This window comes from Salvia hispanica, chromosome 2 (assembly GCF_029641045.1).
Source record: "Salvia hispanica isolate PSC_SH4W2 chromosome 2, Shi_PSC_v1, whole genome shotgun sequence".
In the NCBI taxonomy this organism is placed as follows: Eukaryota; Viridiplantae; Streptophyta; class Magnoliopsida; order Lamiales; family Lamiaceae; genus Salvia; species Salvia hispanica.
Window position 1 is genome coordinate 48,717,793 of NC_142693.1, and position 21,857 is coordinate 48,739,649.

At 35.4% G+C, this 21,857-nt stretch overlaps 2 protein-coding genes and 1 pseudogene across 2 annotated transcripts; 1 reads left to right on the top strand and 2 right to left on the bottom strand.

Annotated features, from left to right (window-relative positions):
* Positions 1-7,092: 7,092 nt before the first annotated feature.
* LOC125221581 (serine/threonine-protein kinase AtPK2/AtPK19-like) lies at positions 7,093-11,595 on the top strand. The gene is made up of 7 exons (XM_048123727.2): positions 7,093-7,191; positions 8,435-9,329; positions 9,638-9,720; positions 9,807-9,927; positions 10,009-10,182; positions 10,935-11,042; positions 11,150-11,595. Exons 2-7 carry the CDS (start codon positions 8,682-8,684, stop codon positions 11,432-11,434), a joined length of 1,419 nt encoding a protein of 472 aa, XP_047979684.1. The 5' UTR covers positions 7,093-7,191; positions 8,435-8,681; the 3' UTR covers positions 11,435-11,595.
* MAN6 (Glycosyl hydrolase superfamily protein) lies at positions 11,552-13,334 on the bottom strand. The gene is made up of 4 exons (XM_048123736.2): positions 12,936-13,334; positions 12,542-12,736; positions 12,135-12,469; positions 11,552-12,054 (listed from the first exon to the last, which is right to left on the bottom strand). The coding sequence occupies exons 1-4, from the start codon at positions 13,311-13,313 to the stop codon at positions 11,640-11,642; spliced, it is 1,323 nt and encodes a 440-aa protein (XP_047979693.1). The 5' UTR covers positions 13,314-13,334; the 3' UTR covers positions 11,552-11,639.
* A 7,509-nt stretch (positions 13,335-20,843) lies between these two features.
* LOC148932587 (uncharacterized) lies at positions 20,844-21,511 on the bottom strand (annotated as a pseudogene).
* Between the last annotated feature and the right edge of the window lie 346 nt (positions 21,512-21,857).

Consider the following 21,857-nt stretch of genomic DNA (forward strand, 5'->3'; position numbering starts at 1 on the left):
ATAATCGCATGAATGACTTTTTTAGCGGAGTACTACTTACTAATATTATTATTAATAATAGGAATGTCAATCGGCTAACATGTTCGGATACGGGTCAATCCACTTGGATAGTTGGAGTATCCGAATTATAAATTTTTCGAATTATAAATTTTCAACCATATTCCTAGTCTACCGGGTTTCTGGCTAATTTATCGGGCTATTCAGCTAAAAAAGATTTTGAAAACAAACTCTCGTAATTAAAATTTTCCTTTGTAAATGATTCCAAATTTTAAATATTTTTCTCTTCTTAGGGACTGTTCAAAGCTTGAAAGATAATACTCCCTGAAACTTGCAGTTCCTTAGGATTATTGTCCCCACTTTGCAGGTGGCAATAATATTGGGAACCACTTTCTAGTTCATTCTATTTATTATGTGAGAAGTCCGCCCTTATGAACTTACCGTTTTCGTAGGATTATTGTCCCTACTTTGTAGGTGGCGATAATATTAGAAAATCAGCTTCACAAAATTTTGGCAGTCCAACCGATGGAGACCATATATAAACTTTAAGTTCATAATTATCGCTTAGACATTTTAGTTATGGTTTTTCATTAATTATCCTTTAGCCTTAAGGCAGATTAAGACTAATTAAATTCTGTTGGTATTTAATTGACTGGATAATTAAATCTTTTATAATCTTTAATATCTAAGTTTAGGAATTATTGTTCTAGAATTTAATTCTTATTCATGTCATTCTATAAGATATATCTAAAATAAAGTACATTATTTATAATCTTAATAAGACATGAAAAATTAAATTCATATACATTCCAAGTTCAAGATTAGGAAGAAAATTAAATTATATTATTTAATGTAATCTTACATATATCTTATCTTATTATAGATTTTAGATATATTATATTTAGGAAACTATTAAATTATTCTCATCTATATCATCTAGGATATAAAATATTCATAGATATAGAAAATAATCCAAATATTCCTAAAATCTAGGGAAATCTTCCCAAAATATTTTATTTCATTAAATAATATTATTTTTAATGATATCTATTAATTAATGAATTAAACAATCATCAAAATAATCTTTCGTCTCTATCCTGCGATTCGAGGTTGGCACGAATCTACACGACGAAGATTTGAACGTATCCTCCGGAGGCACTCGCCGGAGCAGCGAATTCGCTGCCCGACTCCCGCCGGCGTTCGCGCGCACTAGGCGCGCCGCTCCCTTCTTTTTCCTCCCGGCGGAAAAACCGCCGAGTCTCTCCCTCCGTCGACGTCAAACAGAAAACGCAGCCGGAGCCGCGCCTTACCGGCGATCTCCCACTGCCCGACGAGCTCGCGCGAACCAGTAGCCGCCGTTGCCGGCAATGCTGCTCTCGGTCGCACCTCGTTAGGGCTGGGTCGACTAGGGTTTCGGTTTTTAGGGTTAGGGTTTGCGATTTCCGGTGGCTTCGCCACCTATTCGCATCGTCGGCGGTCCAGCGCCGGAGCATCAGAGGTAAAATTGGTCATGTCAGCAGCGTGGACGAGCTCCTCTGCTCGCGTTCACGTCGCCGCACGTCCGGCCTCATGCTCCGACTTCCCGTCGCAAACGTCGAATGGAATTGGGGCCGCCTAGGGTTTTCCGGATTTGCCCGGCGGCGCGCGCGAGCCCTTGCTCGCCGGCGCGTCGCCTCATCACCGACCACCCTCGGCTCCCACTCAATTCAACTACCCTACTCCGATCGCACGTAGTGCGATTCGTCCCGGTGCAAGCGCCGACGAATCACACATCTCGCACGTTAGAATAATTCAAGTTCTATGATTCGAATGTTCTTGAGTTCAACATGCATAAACAAAAAATAACAAAAACACAAGAACATGCTTCGAAATCAAACAAGACATGCATACATGAATTTCGCGAAATTTAAATCCAAATAATCAGAGCCAAAGAGTGGCTCTGATACCAATTGATGGTGCTGGTAGCGGAAGCGGGCGCATAAATAACAATCACATAATAATCAGATCTATTTAGCAGATTATTTAGACAAAATCTATTCGCGTAATTATCACATGTATCATGCTCATAACTTGAATTAATCATGCTTTAAGAATATTGAAACCTAAAACATGCTTTTTTACGGAGTAGATGAATACCTAATTAATTCTCCAAAGAATTGAAGATGGCTAGCTTCTTCTCCACTTGATGCTTTGAGTACTAGACCACAAATCTTCTCTCTGGTTCCCGAACTGTATCCCAATATCAGTGTGGGCTGATCTTACTAGAATACTAGGACTTAAATAAAGAAGACAGAAGAAATCCTTTTTGGAATAGGAGAGGAATTTGAAAATTCCTACAGCTTGTGAGAGCTGAAATTTTCGAAAATTTTAGCAAAAAAAATTGTGTTGTTTCTGTCTCCTTTATTATCCTATTTATATTAAGTTCCTTTTGGGCCCAGACAGGGATCTATGGAAGGTTTTGGATATGGGCTCATCCAATTTACTTTTTACTAATTAAATTGAACCCACAATTTAATATAAGTTATAATTGGAATATTACGAGCAGCCACTACAGAAGTAATATTGAACTCTCCCCATCCAAATCCGAAATTACAAGTAATCCGGGTTTCCGTTTAACTTTCATTTCCCGCGCTTAAGATTAAAATGTCCATTAATTAATTAATGTCTGCTATTGACTTAATTAATTAACTTTTTATTAATTCCAAGAGTGGACTTAGCATGAAACGCTTATTTATTATTCATAGAGTAATCAAACTCCAACTAGCTAGGTTCCGAATAATAAAACCTTGTTTCGCGCTCCTCTTGAGGACATTATCAAACGAGACTCTCCTCGTGCACGATTCAATATAATAGCAATCCTAGCACCGCTAGATATTGATCACCACTACCCAATATATCAGGATAATTGGGTTACGAAAAACCCGCACCATTTGATAAGTCAAAGTAGTGCATAATCAATACCGTATGCTCGATGCTAACCTACATTGATTAAGAAACAAATATTATCAAGACCTCGCCTTTCAGTAGATAGCCCAAGGACAAGTCTTACTGTTAGATCCGTTCAGTGCTATACCACACCAATGTCATCTTATTTCAGTAAGGCTTAGAAATATGCGGACTAACATTGCAACCTTTCTCGATGGATAGTCAAATTCCATCTAGGTTGTGAAATTCATCTTTTTCTTTGTTTAGAACTGACCGTGTTACTTTAAAGTGGACGACGCCCACAACCGGTCTACTAAAACAAAGACTTAGACTTTGGTAGGTTAACTTATACATTTAAATGCATTAACATCCATTAATTATAAAACATAACAACATTATGACAAAAATAATCTGTTTTATTCCTTGGAAAATAAAATAAGAGTTTTACAGTATTCAATCACTCGAAACATGATTTCTAGTATACAAACTCTAACAGCTTCTTCTCCACGTGATGCTTTGAGTACTAGACCACAAATCTTCTCTCTAGTTCCCGAACTGTATCCCAATATAAGTGTGGGCTGATCTTACTAGAATACTAGGACTTAAATAAAGAAGACATAAGAAATCCTTTTGGGAATAGGAGTGGAATTCGAAAATTCCTACAGCTGGGGAGGCTGAAATTTTCGAAAATTACAAATAATGAAATTGTGTTTTTTTTTTCTTTTATTTCTGTCTCCTTTATTATCTTATTTATATTAAGTTCCTTTTGGGCCCAGACAGGGATCTATGGAAGGTTTTGGATATGGGCTCATCCAATTTACTTTTTACTAATTAAATTGAACCCACAATTTAATATAAGTTATAATTGGAATATTACGAGCAGCCACTACAGAAGTAATATTGAACTCTCCCCATCCAAATCCGAAATTACAAGTAATCCGGGTTTCCGTTTAACTTTCATTTCCCGCGCTTAAGATTAAAATGTCCATTAATTAATTAATGTCTGCTATTGACTTAATTAATTAACTTCTTATTAATTCCAAGAGTGGACTTAGCATGAAACGCTTATTTATTATTCATAGAGTAACCAAACTCCAACTAGCTAGGTTCCGATTAATAAAACCTTGTTTCGCGCTCCTCTTGAGGACATTTCAAACGAGACTCTCCTCGTGCACGATTCAATATAATAGCAATCCTAGCACCGCTAGATATTGATCACCACTACCCAATATATCAGGATAATTGGGTTACGAAAAACCCGCACCATTTGATAAGTCAAAGTAGTGCATAATCAATACCGTATGCTCAATGCTAACCTACATTGATTAAGAAACAAATATTATCAAGACCTCGCCTTTCAGTAGATAGCCCAAGGACAAGTCTTACTGTTAGATCCGTTCAGTGCTATACCACACCAATGTCATCTTATTTCAGTAAGGCTTAGAAATATGCGGACTGACATTGCAACCTTTCTCGATGGATAGTCAAATTCCATCTAGGTTGTGAAATTCATCTTTTTCTTTGTTTAGAACTGACCGTGTTACTTTAAAGTGGACGACGCCCACAACCGGTCTACTAAAACAAAGACTTAGACTTTGGTAGGTTAACTTATACATTTAAATGCATTAACATCCATTAATTATAAAACATAACAACATTATGACAAAAATAATCTGTTTTATTCCTTGGAAAATAAAATAAGAGTTTTACAGTATTCAATCACTCGAAACATGATTTCTAGTATACAAACTCTAACAGCTTCTTCTCCACGTGATGCTTTGAGTACTAGACCACAAATCTTCTCTCTAGTTCCCGAACTGTATCCCAATATAAGTGTGGGCTGATCTTACTAGAATACTAGGACTTAAATAAAGAAGACATAAGAAATCCTTTTGGGAATAGGAGTGGAATTCGAAAATTCCTACAGCTGGGGAGGCTGAAATTTTCGAAAATTACAAATAATGAAATTGTGTTTTTTTTTTCTTTTATTTCTGTCTCCTTTATTATCTTATTTATATTAAGTTCCTTTTGGGCCCAGACAGGGATCTATGGAAGGTTTTGGATATGGGCTCATCCAATTTACTTTTTACTAATTAAATTGAACCCACAATTTAATATAAGTTATAATTGGAATATTACGAGCAACCACTACAGAAGTAATATTGAACTCTCCCCATCCAAATCCGAAATTACAAGTAATCCGGGTTTCCGTTTAACTTTCATTTCCCGCGCTTAAGATTAAAATGTCCATTAATTAATTAATGTCTGCTATTGACTTAATTAATTAACTTCTTATTAATTCCAAGAGTGGACTTAGCATGAAACGCTTATTTATTATTCATAGAGTAACCAAACTCCAACTAGCTAGGTTCCGATTAATAAAACCTTGTTTCGCGCTCCTCTTGAGGACATTTCAAACGAGACTCTCCTCGTGCACGATTCAATATAATAGCAATCCTAGCACCGCTAGATATTGATCACCACTACCCAATATATCAGGATAATTGGGTTACGAAAAACCCGCACCATTTGATAAGTCAAAGTAGTGCATAATCAATACCGTATGCTCAATGCTAACCTACATTGATTAAGAAACAAATATTATCAAGACCTCGCCTTTCAGTAGATAGCCCAAGGACAAGTCTTACTGTTAGATCCGTTCAGTGCTATACCACACCAATGTCATCTTATTTCAGTAAGGCTTAGAAATATGCGGACTGACATTGCAACCTTTCTCGATGGATAGTCAAATTCCATCTAGGTTGTGAAATTCATCTTTTTCTTTGTTTAGAACTGACCGTGTTACTTTAAAGTGGACGACGCCCACAACCGGTCTACTAAAACAAAGACTTAGACTTTGGTAGGTTAACTTATACATTTAAATGCATTAACATCCATTAATTATAAAACATAACAACATTATGACAAAAATAATCTGTTTTATTCCTTGAAAAATAAAATAAGAGTTTTACAGTATTCAATCACTCGAAACATGATTTCTAGTATACAAACTCTAACAATTTCATGTTGAATGCATAGATACATGGCTCCTTGACATGCTTTCTGCCCCAACTGCCAGATTTCTTTGCTTCAACCACCATCTTTTTATTTCTAACTTAATATTTCAACTTTCTTACTATTTCCCACTTTTTACAAGGAAAATTATGTTTTTTTATTTGTACCCATGTTTAAATTTTAGTGGGTATATTGTTTAGGATATACTCCATTCGTCCGCCATTAGAAGTCTTATTTATGGACTGCACGGTTAGCAGGTATATTGTTTAGGATGTACTTCCTCTGTCCAATCAGAAATGAAATGTTTTCCTTTTTAATTTGTCCTATTAAAAATAAAACATTTTCTAAAATGGAAACATCTCTATCTCTACTTTTTCATCTATCTTACTTTACTCTCTCTTTATTAACTCACAAAACAACAGTACATAAAAACCCGTATCGATTCCCGAATATTGTATAAATGAGACGAAGGAGTACTACAATCTTAAATTTCACAATGGGCATTATTTTTTTCTTAATTTTATTTGAATGTTCCTTATTAAATACCTCATTAAATTTTTATTTTTATACACAAACTCAATATAATAATTAATTTATTTTTTACTAAAATCCAAATTTTGTCCTTAACATTTGCTCTAAAAACTTTTTAATCCTATACCTTAAGTTTGTTAACTTTTGGTCTCAAACAATATATTTTGGTCCAACGTTAACATTTTCCGTTCAATTATAAACGATCAAACGCGATTTGACAAAATTAGTGACTTAATTATTAGCCAAATTAACCTAAATAATTTAATATTAAAATTTGTAAAATATTTTTTTACCTATAATAAAAATTAACTTACAATTTATAAAATATTTTATAAAAATAAAATTGATAGAAGGTGCTACTCAGACCGTTCCTTCCCCCAAGGCCACGTAATTTCCATCTAATTTAAACATGCTTTTGTCATGTATGATGGAGGGTTTTGCATAAGGTAAAGAATAATTTGAAGGCATATTCTAATTCAAATTGCTATTGGTGGGCCCACTCGCCCAACTCAACGACAGCGTAAATCTTGACGCCGCACACCATCTGCTAATCACATGCCACATCAGAAATATATTATATATTTTTTCTTTTATTATAAAGTCTTGCTTGTACACGGCACATATATATATAAACACCACGACAACCCATATTTTGGTTAGTTTCCAATCCATTGAAATTTTTAGAAACGCTCCTCAATTCGCCTTCTCCACAGCCCTCCCAAGGTACAATTTCTTTGAATTTTGCTCTTTTTCTCTCTGAATTTCGGATCCGGTTTTCAAATCTGGTTTTTCCTTTTTTGCTTATAAAAATTGGATGGTTTTGCACATGCATCCCACTCCTCAGATCTTGATAACAATTTGCTTTTTTTTTCTTCCGTGTTTGGGTAGCTCAATTGCGCTAATTTGCACGGTTACTCTTGTATTCATTCACAAGTTTCTGTGGAGGCCCAACAGTTTCCTGTTGTCAGTTCGTTATTTTGACTAAAGATGCGATCTTGCATTTGGATCTCTTGTTTTTTGGACGATTGTTACTGACTTTTCTTTAGATCTCAGTTTGGTCTGCTTTGAATGCTGAGGCTATTTCCACAAACAGATTTTTTTTTTTGTGATTATTGAGTGTATTATTTCTTTTGAAATTAATTTGTTTGATTTTCTTTTTTGACTGTGCAATGTATGTTACCTGATTACTTTTTTGAACTTTGAAACCATTTAAGATGCATTAATTTATCATATGCCCCTGACCGCATCTACGTTTAGATGTATTCAAATTTCCATTCTTGTAACTGTCAAATTGGTGTTTTGGTTGTGTTTTCTTTAAAATCTGTGTATTTGAAAAAACAATCACTGAACTGCATATTAAAATCCATGAACCATCATAAACACACCATGTTTATTACACCACCATGGAATTGGTTAGGAAAATTAAAGATAAAACATAAGGCAGAGAGCTCTAACTTAACCCAAGATAAATGGTTGAGTTGACTCCCACTTATATGTTATTCCACACTTTCACGTCGAACCAATTTGGGATTCGTATCAATCCATCCATCCCCTTTCGAACCGGTTATCCACAGACACGACACGCCATCTGACAAACCAAAATACAAGGCCCACCATCTATTTTCTGCCCCTTGGGCCAACATCTTCAATGGCAACCCTTCTGGTCACACCTTCGGGTAGCCCACGTTGGCCCCGAGTCCCCTAGAATTTGTCTACAAATTGATAAACATGATGCCTAACTTAATTCAAAACCACCTTCAAAAGGTAGAGGGTTGACTACCACTTATATGTTACTCCACAATTTCAGGTGGAACTGCTGTGGGATTCGTATCAATTCATGATGTTTTAGTCAATATTATTTAGCCTACTTTTTTGCTGCTAATAATGTCTTTGTTTGTGAAATAAATGTTTCAACTTCTAAACTAAGAACTCCTCATGTTTCTTTTCGTTCTGTTTTTGTATGCAGACGTGACGGAAGATCTTCATGAGTTCTACACCCACAGTGGTATCCAGAGTTTCCTGCAAATTGGGAAACAAGAGCAGCTTCTTCTTCTGGATTCTCTTTTGCTTGCTATTGAAGATCTTGAGATCTCCAAAAATAGATATCTCATCGTTTAAGGCTGACTCTTCATTATTCTGCACCTTGGGAGGGCTCCAGTTGTCGTGCTGATTGATAATTGGCCATCTGCATCCTGCATTTAAAATAATTCAGCATGGTTTCTTCTCAAATACTACCTTCCGTGACAAAAGATGGCAAGCGCAAACCGACCCACCACCAGATACTCTTACCTGTGAGTCCACCTGATGTTGTTTCTTCTGAACAGGTTGAGTTAGACTTTTCTGACGTGTTTGGCCCTCCACCTGTTCATGCCTCAAATGAAGTCAGCTATAAAAATGGTGAAGTAAATGAGCTTGTTTATGATGATCCTGAGGTCATTTACAATCGATCACATTCACTAGTTGGTCCTTCTGCTTGTGTTAGCCAATCTCTGAACCTCAGTGGCCTGACCATTCATGAAACTGAAGAGCAGATAGAGTTTCTGGACTCTGTTATGAATGTGACCTGTAAAAAAGGTCAGGACGCCTCTGTGGATGATTCTGTTTCTGAGGTCTGCGATAGTATGATGAAGACCCAAGCAGTAGGCCTCGAGGATTTTGAGGTTTTAAAAGTTGTTGGACAAGGGGCATTTGCAAAAGTTTATCAAGTGAAGAAGAGGGGCACGTCTGAAATATATGCTATGAAGGTCATGAGGAAGGATAAGATCATGGAGAAAAACCATGCTGAATATATGAAAGCGGAGAGGGATATATTAACAAAGATTGACCATCCCTTTGTTGTCCAGCTGAGATACTCGTTCCAGGTACATTGCTCTAACAATCCTAATTCTTCCAAGTCATTTCCCTCCTACAATATTTCCAATCCCCTCATTTTCATTGTTTACATTCTTGTCTGCATATTTTTCTTAAGTTGGGGTTTGGAAAAGATGAGGAAAGGAAAAATAAGAGATATTTCTATGAATCTAAGGCTTTAAATGATATATCCAATGGAAGATGCTAACAGAGTCGTTGGCTTTTTTTATATTTTTGAGCTGTAAAATATTAAAATTTATTCATAATTTTAGGCTTTAATTGATGTACATTTTTTTTGTATCTCTTGTCGAATGTGCAGACCAAATATAGACTTTACCTTGTTTTGGACTTTATCAATGGTGGTCACCTGTTTTTTCAACTTTACCATCATGGCCTTTTCAGGTAATTATTTGACTGTTGTAATGTAGTTCTCTAATACTCAGTATCCATAACTTCTGCACTCAATTATTAATAATAAAAAATTACAGAGAGGATCTGGCTCGCATCTATGCAGCAGAAATTGTTTCAGCAGTGACGCACCTTCATGCAAATGGAATAATGCACCGGGATCTCAAACCTGAAAATATCCTTCTGGGTGCCGATGGCCATGTATGATTTTATGGATTGCTTTTTAACATTTGTCGTCGTGACTTCTACTCGTGATGTTGACTTTATTGCCACCCATTGTAGGTCTTACTCACCGACTTTGGATTAGCAAAAGAGTTGGAAGGGAATGCAAGAGCGAATTCCTTGTGTGGAACTGTAGAATATATGTCTCCTGAAATTATTCTTGGGAAGGGCCATGACAAGGCTGCTGATTGGTGGAGTGTTGGAGTTCTATTGTTTGAGATGCTTACTGGAAAGGTTACTTTTCCAATTTCATCTTTTAGTTTGACATTTGTTAGTTATACACTTCATGCTTTGTGTCAATATTATACTCTCTCCATCCCGAGTAAAGCAATGCATTTCTTTTGGTTATGGGAATTAAGAAAGTGGTGTTTGGAGAGTTAAGTAGAGAGATAATAGAGTAGGAGAGACAATAATGAAAAGAAAGAATAAAATTAAGAGTTGATTCTTTCCAAAATAAAGGAAACGCATCAGTTACCTTGGGACATCCCAATAAGGAGTAAGAATCACTTTCATAATCTGCTTTGTGTCTAAAACCTTAACATGTACTTACCATTTCAAGTGATTCAGTATATTTGGATTTGGCTTATTCTTTACATGACCTCAATTGAAGATATTGCAGTTTGACACACTCACAAGAAAGTCCTAACATGTACTTATCATTTCAAGTGATTCGGCATATTTTTGGATTTGGCTTATTCTTTACATGACCTCAATTGAAGATATTACATTGGCTAGAGTTGCCTTGGTAGGAAAATAACTTTGTTCTTTCTCAAATACGACATAGTTTTTGTCATTTTACCCAAAATTTAGACCGCGATAGCTTCCCATGAACCCAAAAGTTTGAGTTGAACCATAAGTTTTATAGCCGGTATACCTCTCAAGAACTTGGAAATGTTGTTCGTAATGTGCTGACAAGTGTAGATTTGTGTGAGGATGAATTAATTCAGTTTTCTGATAGACTAATGATTTGCTATTTTGTGAAGCAGCCCCCTTTTATTGGAGGAAATAGGGACAAGATTCAGCAAAAGATAATCAAGGACAAAGTTAAGCTGCCTGGCTTTCTATCAAGCGAAGCACATTCCCTGTTGAAAGGGGTAATCATACATATCCATGTTTTACAGTAGTGTGATGCTTACTTTACCTTTTTGGCCTATTTTACAATCCTTTTATGCATTGTGGCATTTTGTACTCTACTCTGTAGCTACTGCAAAAGGAACCAAGTAAGCGGTTTGGTAGTGGGAAGAAGGGTAGCGATGAAATAAAGAGCCATAAGTGGTTCAAGTCAATTCACTGGAAGAAATTGGAGGCGAGGGAAATAACACCAAGCTTCCGTCCTGTGGTTGGTGGAGACCTTTGCATCGCGAATTTTGACAAACAATACACAGATATGTCATTGTCTGATTCCCCTGCTTCAAGTCCTAAAGTCGATGGAAATATGTTCCTGGGTTTCACCTATGTCAGGCCGGCTTCCTCCTTTCTCAAATGAAATTAGCTAGGACTTATTTATGGTTAGCTTTTCTTCAACAGATTTGGAGTAAGTTAGGAGGGTTTTATTGTGTGTTTACTACTCCGACATTTCTTGATACTGTTGACATGGTTGTAATTCAAATTCAAAATCAACAATTAATGGATTATTGAATGTTTTAAGAGATGTATATCATTTTATATGTGGACAGATAACATGTTGCATGCTAGTAGTCACCGAAAGCATGCTTCTTCTTGCAACTCCACCTGCATTTCCATGAACACAAGGAATTGAACATATTGAGTCTGGTGGACTGAAGGGATATGATATGGGATAGAGAAGGATTTTTGGATAGAACTAATGCATATCCATCATCCATGTAGTCTGTGCCTTGGGGAAACAGCTGCCACACAAGGCTGCCGCCTCCGCCCCCGCCTCTCTTGGTCGAGTTCAACACACATTGGTAAACTGAACTGAGAAGAGCATCGTGGTACGTTAGATTGTAGCCAGGGTCTTTTCTAGACACTCCGAACTCTGTAAACATGACAGGCATTCCCAGGTAGTTCTCAGCATCATCGATATGTGCTTGCATCCATGATCTCACGAACTCAATGTGAGCATCCGATATTGCTTGGGAGATCCTTCAACACGATATATAATACAGTATCAGAGGCTAATTTAGACTATGGTTGTATTATACTAATAAATTCATGTTAGTTACCAAGAATCTGGGTAGATATGAACTGATGCAAAATCAACTCCAAGAACTTGATGGTTGCGGATGAAGTCCGTCCCAACTTGTTGAGCGTAGGTGTTGGGATTGAACTGAACCTTATTCGGGGTGGATGCACCGTAGAAACCTTCAGATCCTATCTGTAGGAGATGCTTTGGATCAATGCTTTTCACATAGACTGCCATTTCTTCAATCCAAGCCTGCAACTTATCTCCTGAGGGATCCGATTCACAACGAGGCTCGTTGATGAGTTCCCAAGCGAAAATAGTGGGATCATCCTTGTAAGTTATGTTTGTTATGGTATTCACTCTGTTGAGCACTGTCTGCAACAAGAGTGTTGGAAGAGAATTACAAATATTTTCCTGAAATTTTTAGGATTTAATTAAGGTACTTACCTTAACATGCGATTTGTAATAGCTTCTGAGAGTTGGATGAGAGTAAAAATCATCATCAGATGTCAAATTGAGACCAGCAGCCTTGCCCCATTTTACATACTGTGATTTCCCTCCATAGGCTTCCCAGTTGTTAACCAATGACAATATCAGCCTTACTTTGTACTTCTTTGCTTCACTCACCACAAAATCCAATCCCTAAACATGCCCTTTTTGTTAGATGAAGTTAAATAAATTCACCATGTAGCTAGTAACAAGGTATGAAATTAAGAACCGCCAAGTGAATTTTCTAAAGAGAACTAAAACGACTTAAAATGACCTTCCGTATTTTAGTTCAGCAGTTTGACATTAAGATTGAGTTTTGTTTTGATCACAGTTCTATATATACATGTAGTACCTTGAAAACTTGCTCATCATAAACGTTAGGGGATTTTTGAAGAGCTCTCCACTGGCCATCATTGAAAGCCCAAGTCCTGCACACTGAAAGACCAACAGATGATGCCTCCTGGAACACATCACTCACCTTTGGCCGTGTCGACTCATCTACCGCGAAAATCATTAGCCAGTATGTGTTGAATCCGTTGACATAGAATGGCTGGCCATCCAGCATGAATTGATTTCCTTTCTTTTGCACCATGCTCCATGAATCTACATGATTCCCTGCATCACCAACAATCTCATGATCCTCCTCTAACTCAGAGATGATTGCAAGACATGTTAAATGGTTAAGTATCAAAATGAGACTAAATGACTTGAACATGTATAGAATTCCCATGTTTTGAATTGATATTGAATTTAAGAGATGCTCCAACTATATACATATAGACACAACACAAGACAAGTATTGATCAGAGGGAAATGTTGAGGTTTCCTTGGAAGCAAAGTTGGTTTTTTTTTTCTTGCTGTTTTTGGGATTTCTTTCACCTTCAACATGCTACCACTATTCTTGATAATCGTAATTAAAGCTCAAATAAGTTTAACAATCCTGAAAAGAAAGCTAAGCATGCTGAGGGTTGAATACAAGCTAAGACTTTGCTATATCTTACCTTGAAAGCACTATATACTTGATGTTCACAGATTATGAGAAAGAAAATTGAAGCTCACTATATCAACTTCAATCGAGAAGGAACGATTTTATGTCTTGATATATTGGCATTGGTTATTTTAGTAATTTAAAAAGAATTTATAATGGCTATTGGCTTATTGTTATTTTTATAATATTATATTTCGAAGAAGATAAAATATGATTGTAACATGAACCATTTTGTTCGTCGTAAACATGCATCTTTCACTGAAATATTGAAATATGACACTAGATTAAAAAAAAGGAAAATGAAAATCGAAATGCATACTTAGATCGTCCCCTAAGATTTATCTTCATGCATGGCAAAATCTGATTGGCTATGCGTCGCATCGTATAGGGGGCAAATTATTCATTTCAAAAATATGTTACTCTCCTCCATCCGCCGTTAAAAGTATATTTTTACTTTTTCATTTGTACTATAAACTAATTTCACTTTTACTATATTACTATATTTAGTAGGTGAATGTTATATTTAATTAAGAATTAATATATAAAAATAATACTCCTCCGTCTTATAATAGATGTCACACTTTTCTTTTTAATTTGTCTCATAAAAGATGACACATTTGCTTTCTTAGAAAAAGTTCCCTCCCACATTAATATAAATATATTATTTTCTCTTTCCACTTAACACACTTACAATACTTCCTAAAATTCCGTGTCAATCCCAAGTGTGACATCTACTATGAGATGGAAGGAGTATTTACATTCTATTAACTTATTCTACCCATTTTACTTTATCGCATTCTACTAATTTATTATACCCATTTTACTTCATAAAGTCAAACAATTGTATTAATATGAGATGTTTAATTGTGGATGGAACAACTTAGAACTACTAATTTTCAAGCTTCTCACGATTCAACTACTCCTAAACAAAGCTGATATAGTCATATAGCTCTTAATTAGTCCATTGTATTTTCTGGAAAAGCCGCTGAATTCACGCGACAAATCTATAACAACCATTAATAATGTATATTACTACTATTTTAATAAGATTACGTTTTCGGACATTCTGTTTCACTTATTGATTATGATGGGAATAACTAATTACTTTTCCACACTATAATTGTGAGTAGACAGATTGAGTGGAAGATTCAGTTATTCAATTTTGACAATAATTCTGATGTAGGCTAGCTACACGATTCGTATACCATTTCCATATTATTAGCCATTACTTTTATTTGCCATGTATATACCACACCTTAGATGCGTATGTACGTAACAAAGGCTTAGTTTTTTTTAGGGATATTGGCATCTAATATCACGAAACTTTCAAAAAGTTAAGTTTTTCCCACGAACTTTAAAATTGACAAATAATATCATGAACTTTACTCCGTGTTTGTTTTTTCCCACGAATAAAAAAATTCCCACAAATAATATTATGATAAGGATTTTTTTCGTAATTTTTCGACAACAATTTTGAAAGCTTCAAGTTTTTCAATCTTTAAAGATAGTTTTTCTTGAAGCACACCCTCCAAAATTGTTCTTCAATCTATTAAAATAACATGAATTTTTTCATTCGTGGGAAAAAACAAACCCGGGATAAAGTTCGTGATATTATTTGCCAATTTTCAAGTTCATGGGAAAAACCTAACTTTTTGAAAGTTTAGATGCCAATATCCCTTTTTTTATTATATATGTTATATACATATAAAAATATACAAACATGGTATTGCAAAAGTAAAAATGTCCAATTGACAACAAAATTATATATATACTCCCTACATCCGCGATTTATAGTCTCATTTTGCTATTTATGACTGACCGTGACCATTCAACTAAATAATTAAAAACACATACTATTATAAAATAAAATCATATATAAAAATGAAATCCACATTCCACTAATTCATTTTCTTATTTTTCTTCACAAAGTCAAACAATTTTTAAAATTCATGCCGAGTCAAAATGAGACTATAAATGACGGACGAATGGAGTATATAAATAGAAAACACACTTATATATATTACTCCCTCCATATCATCGTAAGAGAGTCGTGCATGTAGGGCGTAATCAGTTGCTTTTGGAAGGGTAGATTTGCCTCAATGAGCAAGGTTCGAATCCGCAACCTGCAGTGTTGGAGTAATATTTCTCGACCCATTATAGACCTTGAGGGTGGGCTTCATATAGGTTCGTGGGCAGCTTACCTGCCGTTGAGTACTTGATTTACATCCTTCCATATGCCTTGTTGGGCTGAGGTGTGAGGAACCGTTGGAATTGGGGGATTTAACTGATTATATATTTTTAAAATATAAAAGTAATTAATAATAATAAGATTATTCAACAATAACTTTATTACATTAATTTTAGTGAATCCAAATTTGCTAAAAAATACTCCTATAAGAATATAATGAAAGAAAAAGGACATATCACTGAAATCCTTCGAAAAACTTTGGCAACCAGCAATAAAAATTTTAGTAGTAATTGATATGAAAAATTGATATAGAGAAAGATGGAGGTTTGGCGCATGTATTTTATTGAGCAGTGATATAGAACTATAGTGTGTGATCAAATACTAACTAATTTACAGTAATAATTAATTTCAATTTTATATGTTAAAAATATCTATATAAAGATATAAATTTATCAATTTTCTTGTGCTGATGAAGTTATGTCCTTATGTTGATATTTAAATTTATATATTATATTGATATAATGAGGATTGATATGATATGGTCCATTCTATGCGTCTATAAGCAACTGATGATGTGGCATTAATCTCTCTCTCCATAATTAGCCTCCTCACTTTCGTTTTAATAATGTTTTTGCAGAGGCCTTCGTTTTACCTCTGTAACTTCTCTTTTTTATTCATCATCAAATTCTTCAATTTTATCCATGATCTCTCACCATAGAATCTTCTCACAATTTAGTACTATATGCAAATTGTTTCTACAATTCCCGTTAACTTAATTTTGTATCAGTCAATGAATTTATGCACTCAATGTTTCTTAAAATGGGTTTCTTCAAATTTTCCCAGAATTTTTACATATGTATTTCATTTAAAAGAGAGAAATTTTAAATTTTAAAAAATGGACCCATGTAGATGAAAATTCACACATAAACTCAATATTTAAATCTTTACTTTTACCTCAACATCAATGGAGTATTAGATTATTTCTAAGATCCACCCCGCCAGTCGTTTTCAAGATCTAAAAATATGAGAATTTGCAAATACAGAGAGGAGGGTTGTAGGAACGATTAGGGAAGATGACTACGAGATTTGCTATGGAGATAAAAGCATATAAAAAAAGAAAAAATTTTAGTTGGCTCTAATAGTGTAACTAGAACAAATTTGACTGAATTCTGAAAACGAGAATGGATGGAAGAGGAGAGAAGAGATAGAAGAGGAGAAAGAGACAAGAGGAGAGAGGAGAGAGGTGAGAAAAAAAATTGATGCCATGTCATCAATCGCTCACACACGCTCACATACTATCGCGCAGCGGAATGAGATCCCCTGATGTGCAAAATACCACGGTAGGGGATGCTGTGGTAAATCAAACCATTCATTTATAAATGAAAAAAAATATTACAAGTATATGAAATTAATCAATGGTGAAGATCACCACAGCCCCCTGCTGTGGCATTTTGCACAACATGGGATCTCATTCCGTAGCGCAGCACATTAATCCTTATAATATAATTATGTCTTTGTGTTGATAATTTTAATACACAGAATTAAAAGTTATTAGTTATTACTGTAAATTAGTATTACCCAAACGCGACCCGTACCACGGTTATAAGAGCGATTTTCACTGTAAAGATGTTGTAGTTCACAATACGAATTTGGTACGAAGTGAACCATGGCGACATTATAGTGAACTAAATCCTTTACAGAGTAAATCCTTCACTATAAGTGTGTTTTAGTTCACAACACCAATTTGCAAAACACTGAGTGAACCAAAACATCATTATAGTGACTTAAATCGCTTTTATAGTGAAGTCCATATCTGTTCTCTAGTAATTCATTTAAAATTAGTTATATATTGATCACCACTTTATATTTATTGTCTATATTTATTATGGGTGTACATATTGCATCTAACATAAATAGAAGGTGTAAACAAAATTATACTCCCTCGGTCTCAAGGAAGTGACCCCCTTCTTTGGGCGGCATGAAAATTCATGAAATTTTATTATGTGTGTAAAGTGAAGAGAGTAAAGTAAGAGAGCGTGAATAAAATAGAGATAAAAGTATTTCTACTTTTAGTAATGAATCATCTTGATTGGGACAACCAGAAAAGAAAGTGAGTCATTTTTTATGGACCGGAGGAGTACTACATAGTAATTTATAATTATAACGTATCATTGTAGTTGGTATGTTTCCATAGTGTACATATCTAGATGGAAGTAAGATTTTATATTTTCACTTATCAAATATTTATTGGTAGGACATAGCAAATTATATTGTTACTTGGTTAGTATTTCTTAACTAATGAATTTTTTCTTTACCCATCTAAAGTGAGTTATCGACAATATATAAATTAATTACTCTTTTTAATTTTATTTTTCTCCATATTTATCTACTTTATCTTCTATTTTATTTTTTTCACTCAACTATTTAAACATCATTTCTTTAATTTTATGTCTAATGTACCTAAAAGAAACGTCTCACTTGTTATGGCAGGTTAGGATGAATAACTTGTTTTGGCATTGTACACATTGCACTCATGTCATTGTATATGTTACACCTGGCTTATACCACCTTAATGCATAATTAAGACCAAACTTAGTCCACTAGATTAAAAAATAGATAATGTACACCCTCTGTCCCACTAGAAATGAAACGTTTTTCTTTTTGGATTCTCCCATTAAAAATGGAACGTTTCTTAAAATAGAAATAACTTTATCCCTACTTTTCCCTTTCTCTTACTTTACTCTCTCTTCTTTAACTCACAAAACAACACTACATAAAATCCTATGCCGAAAAGCAAATGTTCCATATTTATTGGGATGAAGGGAGTAGATTTTATTCATTCCCCCATTGTATACTTTGCATTTAGATCATTATATCACTGCAATAACCTTCATTATATGCGAATTATTGAGATATAACAATTGTCAGTTTCATCACTGCAAAATCAAAAATATACTTATATATAACTCCCTTCGTCCCATTAAATATGCAACATTTGCTTTTTATGTAGTGTTATTTTGTGAGTTAATGAAGAGAGAATAAAGTAAGAGAGAAGAAAAAGTAGAGAGAATATTGTTTCCATTTTTAGAAACGTTTCATTTTTAATGGGACAGACCAAAAAGGAAAATATTTCATTTCTAATGGGACAGAGGGGGTATTTCTTTGTCCAATAAGAATATACATTATTTCCTTTTTTGTCCGTCCACAAGAGTATGTACTAACTAATTTTGAAAACTCTTTATTCTATATTGGGATGAGACTTATTCTCCACTAACAATACTTTAATTACTTTTTTTCATATCTCTCATGCTTTACTAATTATGCATTAAAACTCGTGTCCAACAAAAGTGTATACTTTTGTGGGACAAAGGGAGTATATTTTTTGACATTATATATATTGAACGTATGTCATTCTAGATATTGAAATGTGACATCCGTAACATTGAAATGAAGAGAAATATACTGCAGGTCAGCATAAAAATAGACACAAATTACTCCCTCCATCCCACGATTGGAGTCACTCTTATTGTGGTCATGGATTTTTTACACAATATAATGTGCTAAAATCTTTTAATTTTAGAGAATCAATTTTTTTTTTAATTATGGAATAATTAACAATGTTATATAGGGTAGTGATAAAATGCAAACTCATATATTGGAGTTTGTACAATATTTAGAGTTTGGATTATATTCCCTCCTAGGGACGTGATCAAATGAAAACTATATATTTAATACAAACTCAAAACTTTAATCCTAGCCGCTAATTATATCATATATGTGGTTAATATGGCGTTCAATTCCTATGTCGACAAGACCATATATTTTGTCAACAGAGGGTAATTTTGTAACTTAATTTGATCAGCGGTTTATGCGTTCTTAATTAATCTCCCACTTTTCAAACTGCAAATATTCACATCTTCAGTGAGGATCTCCACCATTGTAATTGACGTCTCCTATTCTCAACAATTAAATTTTTCCAGTAAAAAAACCTAGCTAATTCCGATCATGTGCTAATTCGTCGAAAAAATTGCTTAAGTTTTGCATTGACACTACGTCGTTGATTCCTTATTGATGTTGAATTTTGTGTTGAAATGGCGTTGAATTTTTGTTGATGTTGAATTTCGTGCTGAATTCTTGACACTTTGTTGATGTCGAATTTTGTGTTGAAATGGCGTTGAAGCTTTGTTGATGTTGAATTTCGTGCTGAATCGTTTACTCGTCTGTTCTGCTGTTGTTTTTTGGCGATGAAATTGTGTTGACTCTTTTGTTCTGCTGCTGTTAAATTTTGTGTTGAAATAGTGTTGATTCTATGCTGATTCTAAAAACGTGAATAGTGGAAGTAGAGAGAACAATAAAATCGGAATTACATAATTAAATGATTCACCATATTATAAAAGTGTCTATTATACCCTATGTTGACAGATTTATAGAAGTTATTGATATTTTCAAATGGGAACATTATAATAGTTGATTAGTACTCCCTCCTTCCATGGTAATGGAGGCGTTTCTTTTCGGCATGGAGAATAAGAAAAAATGTGTTAGGTGAGTTAAGCAAAGGTAGAATAAAGTGGAAAATGAAAAAAGTAGAGAGATGAAGAGAGAGAAAAATAAGAGAGAGTAAAGTAGGTGTGAAAAATGTGTTTACTTCTAATAAAAAAGGAAAGGACTCTATTACTATATAACGTACCAAAATGACAAAATGACTCTATTACTATGGAACGGAGGGAGTAATATTTAGTGGCTAGGATTAAGAGCATCCCCAATGGGGACGGACTTCCCATAGCCTTCTCGACGGACTTCCCAAAAACACCTCCTGCCACGTCATAAGCACTTCCCATAGCTTTCCCAGCACTGCCACGTCATAAGGACTTCCAACTTCACAGTGGCGGATGTCCCATAGCCTTCCCGCGCGGACTTCCGCATTAAAAAAAATTCATAAATTCACCAAATTAAACAATTTACGGAATTCAAATTTCGACACGAATACAGAATTAATCAAAGTGCAAAATAATTTCATTAGATTAAAAAAAAGCGACAACAACAACAAAAAAAAACAACTAAAACAAATTACACACATGAACATATCAACGACGACCCCGACGCAACCAAAGCTCTTCAATTAAATCATTTTGGAGTTGAATATGGGCTTGTCGTTGGCGCATGTCGGCATACGCATGCACCCGGTCGGCCCCTTCATGGGGGATAGGCTTCCGAAGATAGGTATCCCCGAATATCTCCCTAACGCCTTGACAAAAAAACTCCAGACATTCGCGGGCAGTCGACTCCCCGATGTGGAGGTACTCGTCGAACATGTCGGCCGTACCTCCGTATGCCAGCTACCTGATTGCTGCCGTGCACTTCTGAATGGGCGTGTGGCCGGGTTTACCAACTGCTTCCTCTCTCATCCTGAAATATTCGTATCGACGCTCTAAAGCGCCAACAATACGAAGAAACAGTGGACGACTCATCCTAAAACGTCGGCGGAATAAGTTGCACCCAAACCGCGGCTCTGGAGCAAAGCAGTCCGCGTACAACCGATGGTGTGCAGCGATGCAGTCCCGAAGTATTTGAGTTCGACGATGGATAGTCGAGGTACCGCCGGCTGTCGCTGCTGCTGCATGGCCCCTTGTAACGCCCGATTTATCTTCCTAGACATAACCGCACGCAGCTCATCCCTAACGATCTGGCGCCAATCTGGAGCACCGCTACCACCCGCACCGCTACCACTACCACTACCACTTCCACTTGCCATTGTAATAAAGAAACGTAGAGAGAGAAAAACTTGTTAACACAAGTGGTGCGAATGAAATGAAGTTCAACGAGCCGTATATATAGAATTTGAAAATAAAATAAAATTAAATGGTATCGGATGTCCGTCCGCGTGCCACAAAAGCGGACGTCCCGTTGCGACGGATGTCGCGTAAACACCGCAGAACACCCGTGTCCAACGTCCGTCCGTGACGGACGTCGGGCACGCCGGTCCGACGCCCAGCGGACGTCCGCCGGTGCTGATGCTCTAAAGTTTTGAGTTTGTATTAGATATATGGTTTTCATTATATCACTACCCTTCTTTTCCACATATATATATATATATATAG

Coding starts and splice junctions, on each gene's coding strand:
- LOC125221581 (XM_048123727.2), top strand. CDS start 8,682: ATGGTTTCTTCTCAAATACTACCTTCCGTGACAAAAGATGGCAAGCGC. Junction 9,928..10,008: donor TTCTGGGTGCCGATGGCCAT/GTATGATTTTAT, acceptor CACCCATTGTAG/GTCTTACTCACCGACTTTGG. Junction 11,043..11,149: donor CACATTCCCTGTTGAAAGGG/GTAATCATACAT, acceptor TCTACTCTGTAG/CTACTGCAAAAGGAACCAAG.
- MAN6 (XM_048123736.2), bottom strand. CDS start 13,313: ATGGGAATTCTATACATGTTCAAGTCATTTAGTCTCATTTTGATACTT. Junction 12,470..12,541: donor ATTACAAATCGCATGTTAAG/GTAAGTACCTTA, acceptor CTCTTGTTGCAG/ACAGTGCTCAACAGAGTGAA. Junction 12,055..12,134: donor CATATCTACCCAGATTCTTG/GTAACTAACATG, acceptor ATCGTGTTGAAG/GATCTCCCAAGCAATATCGG.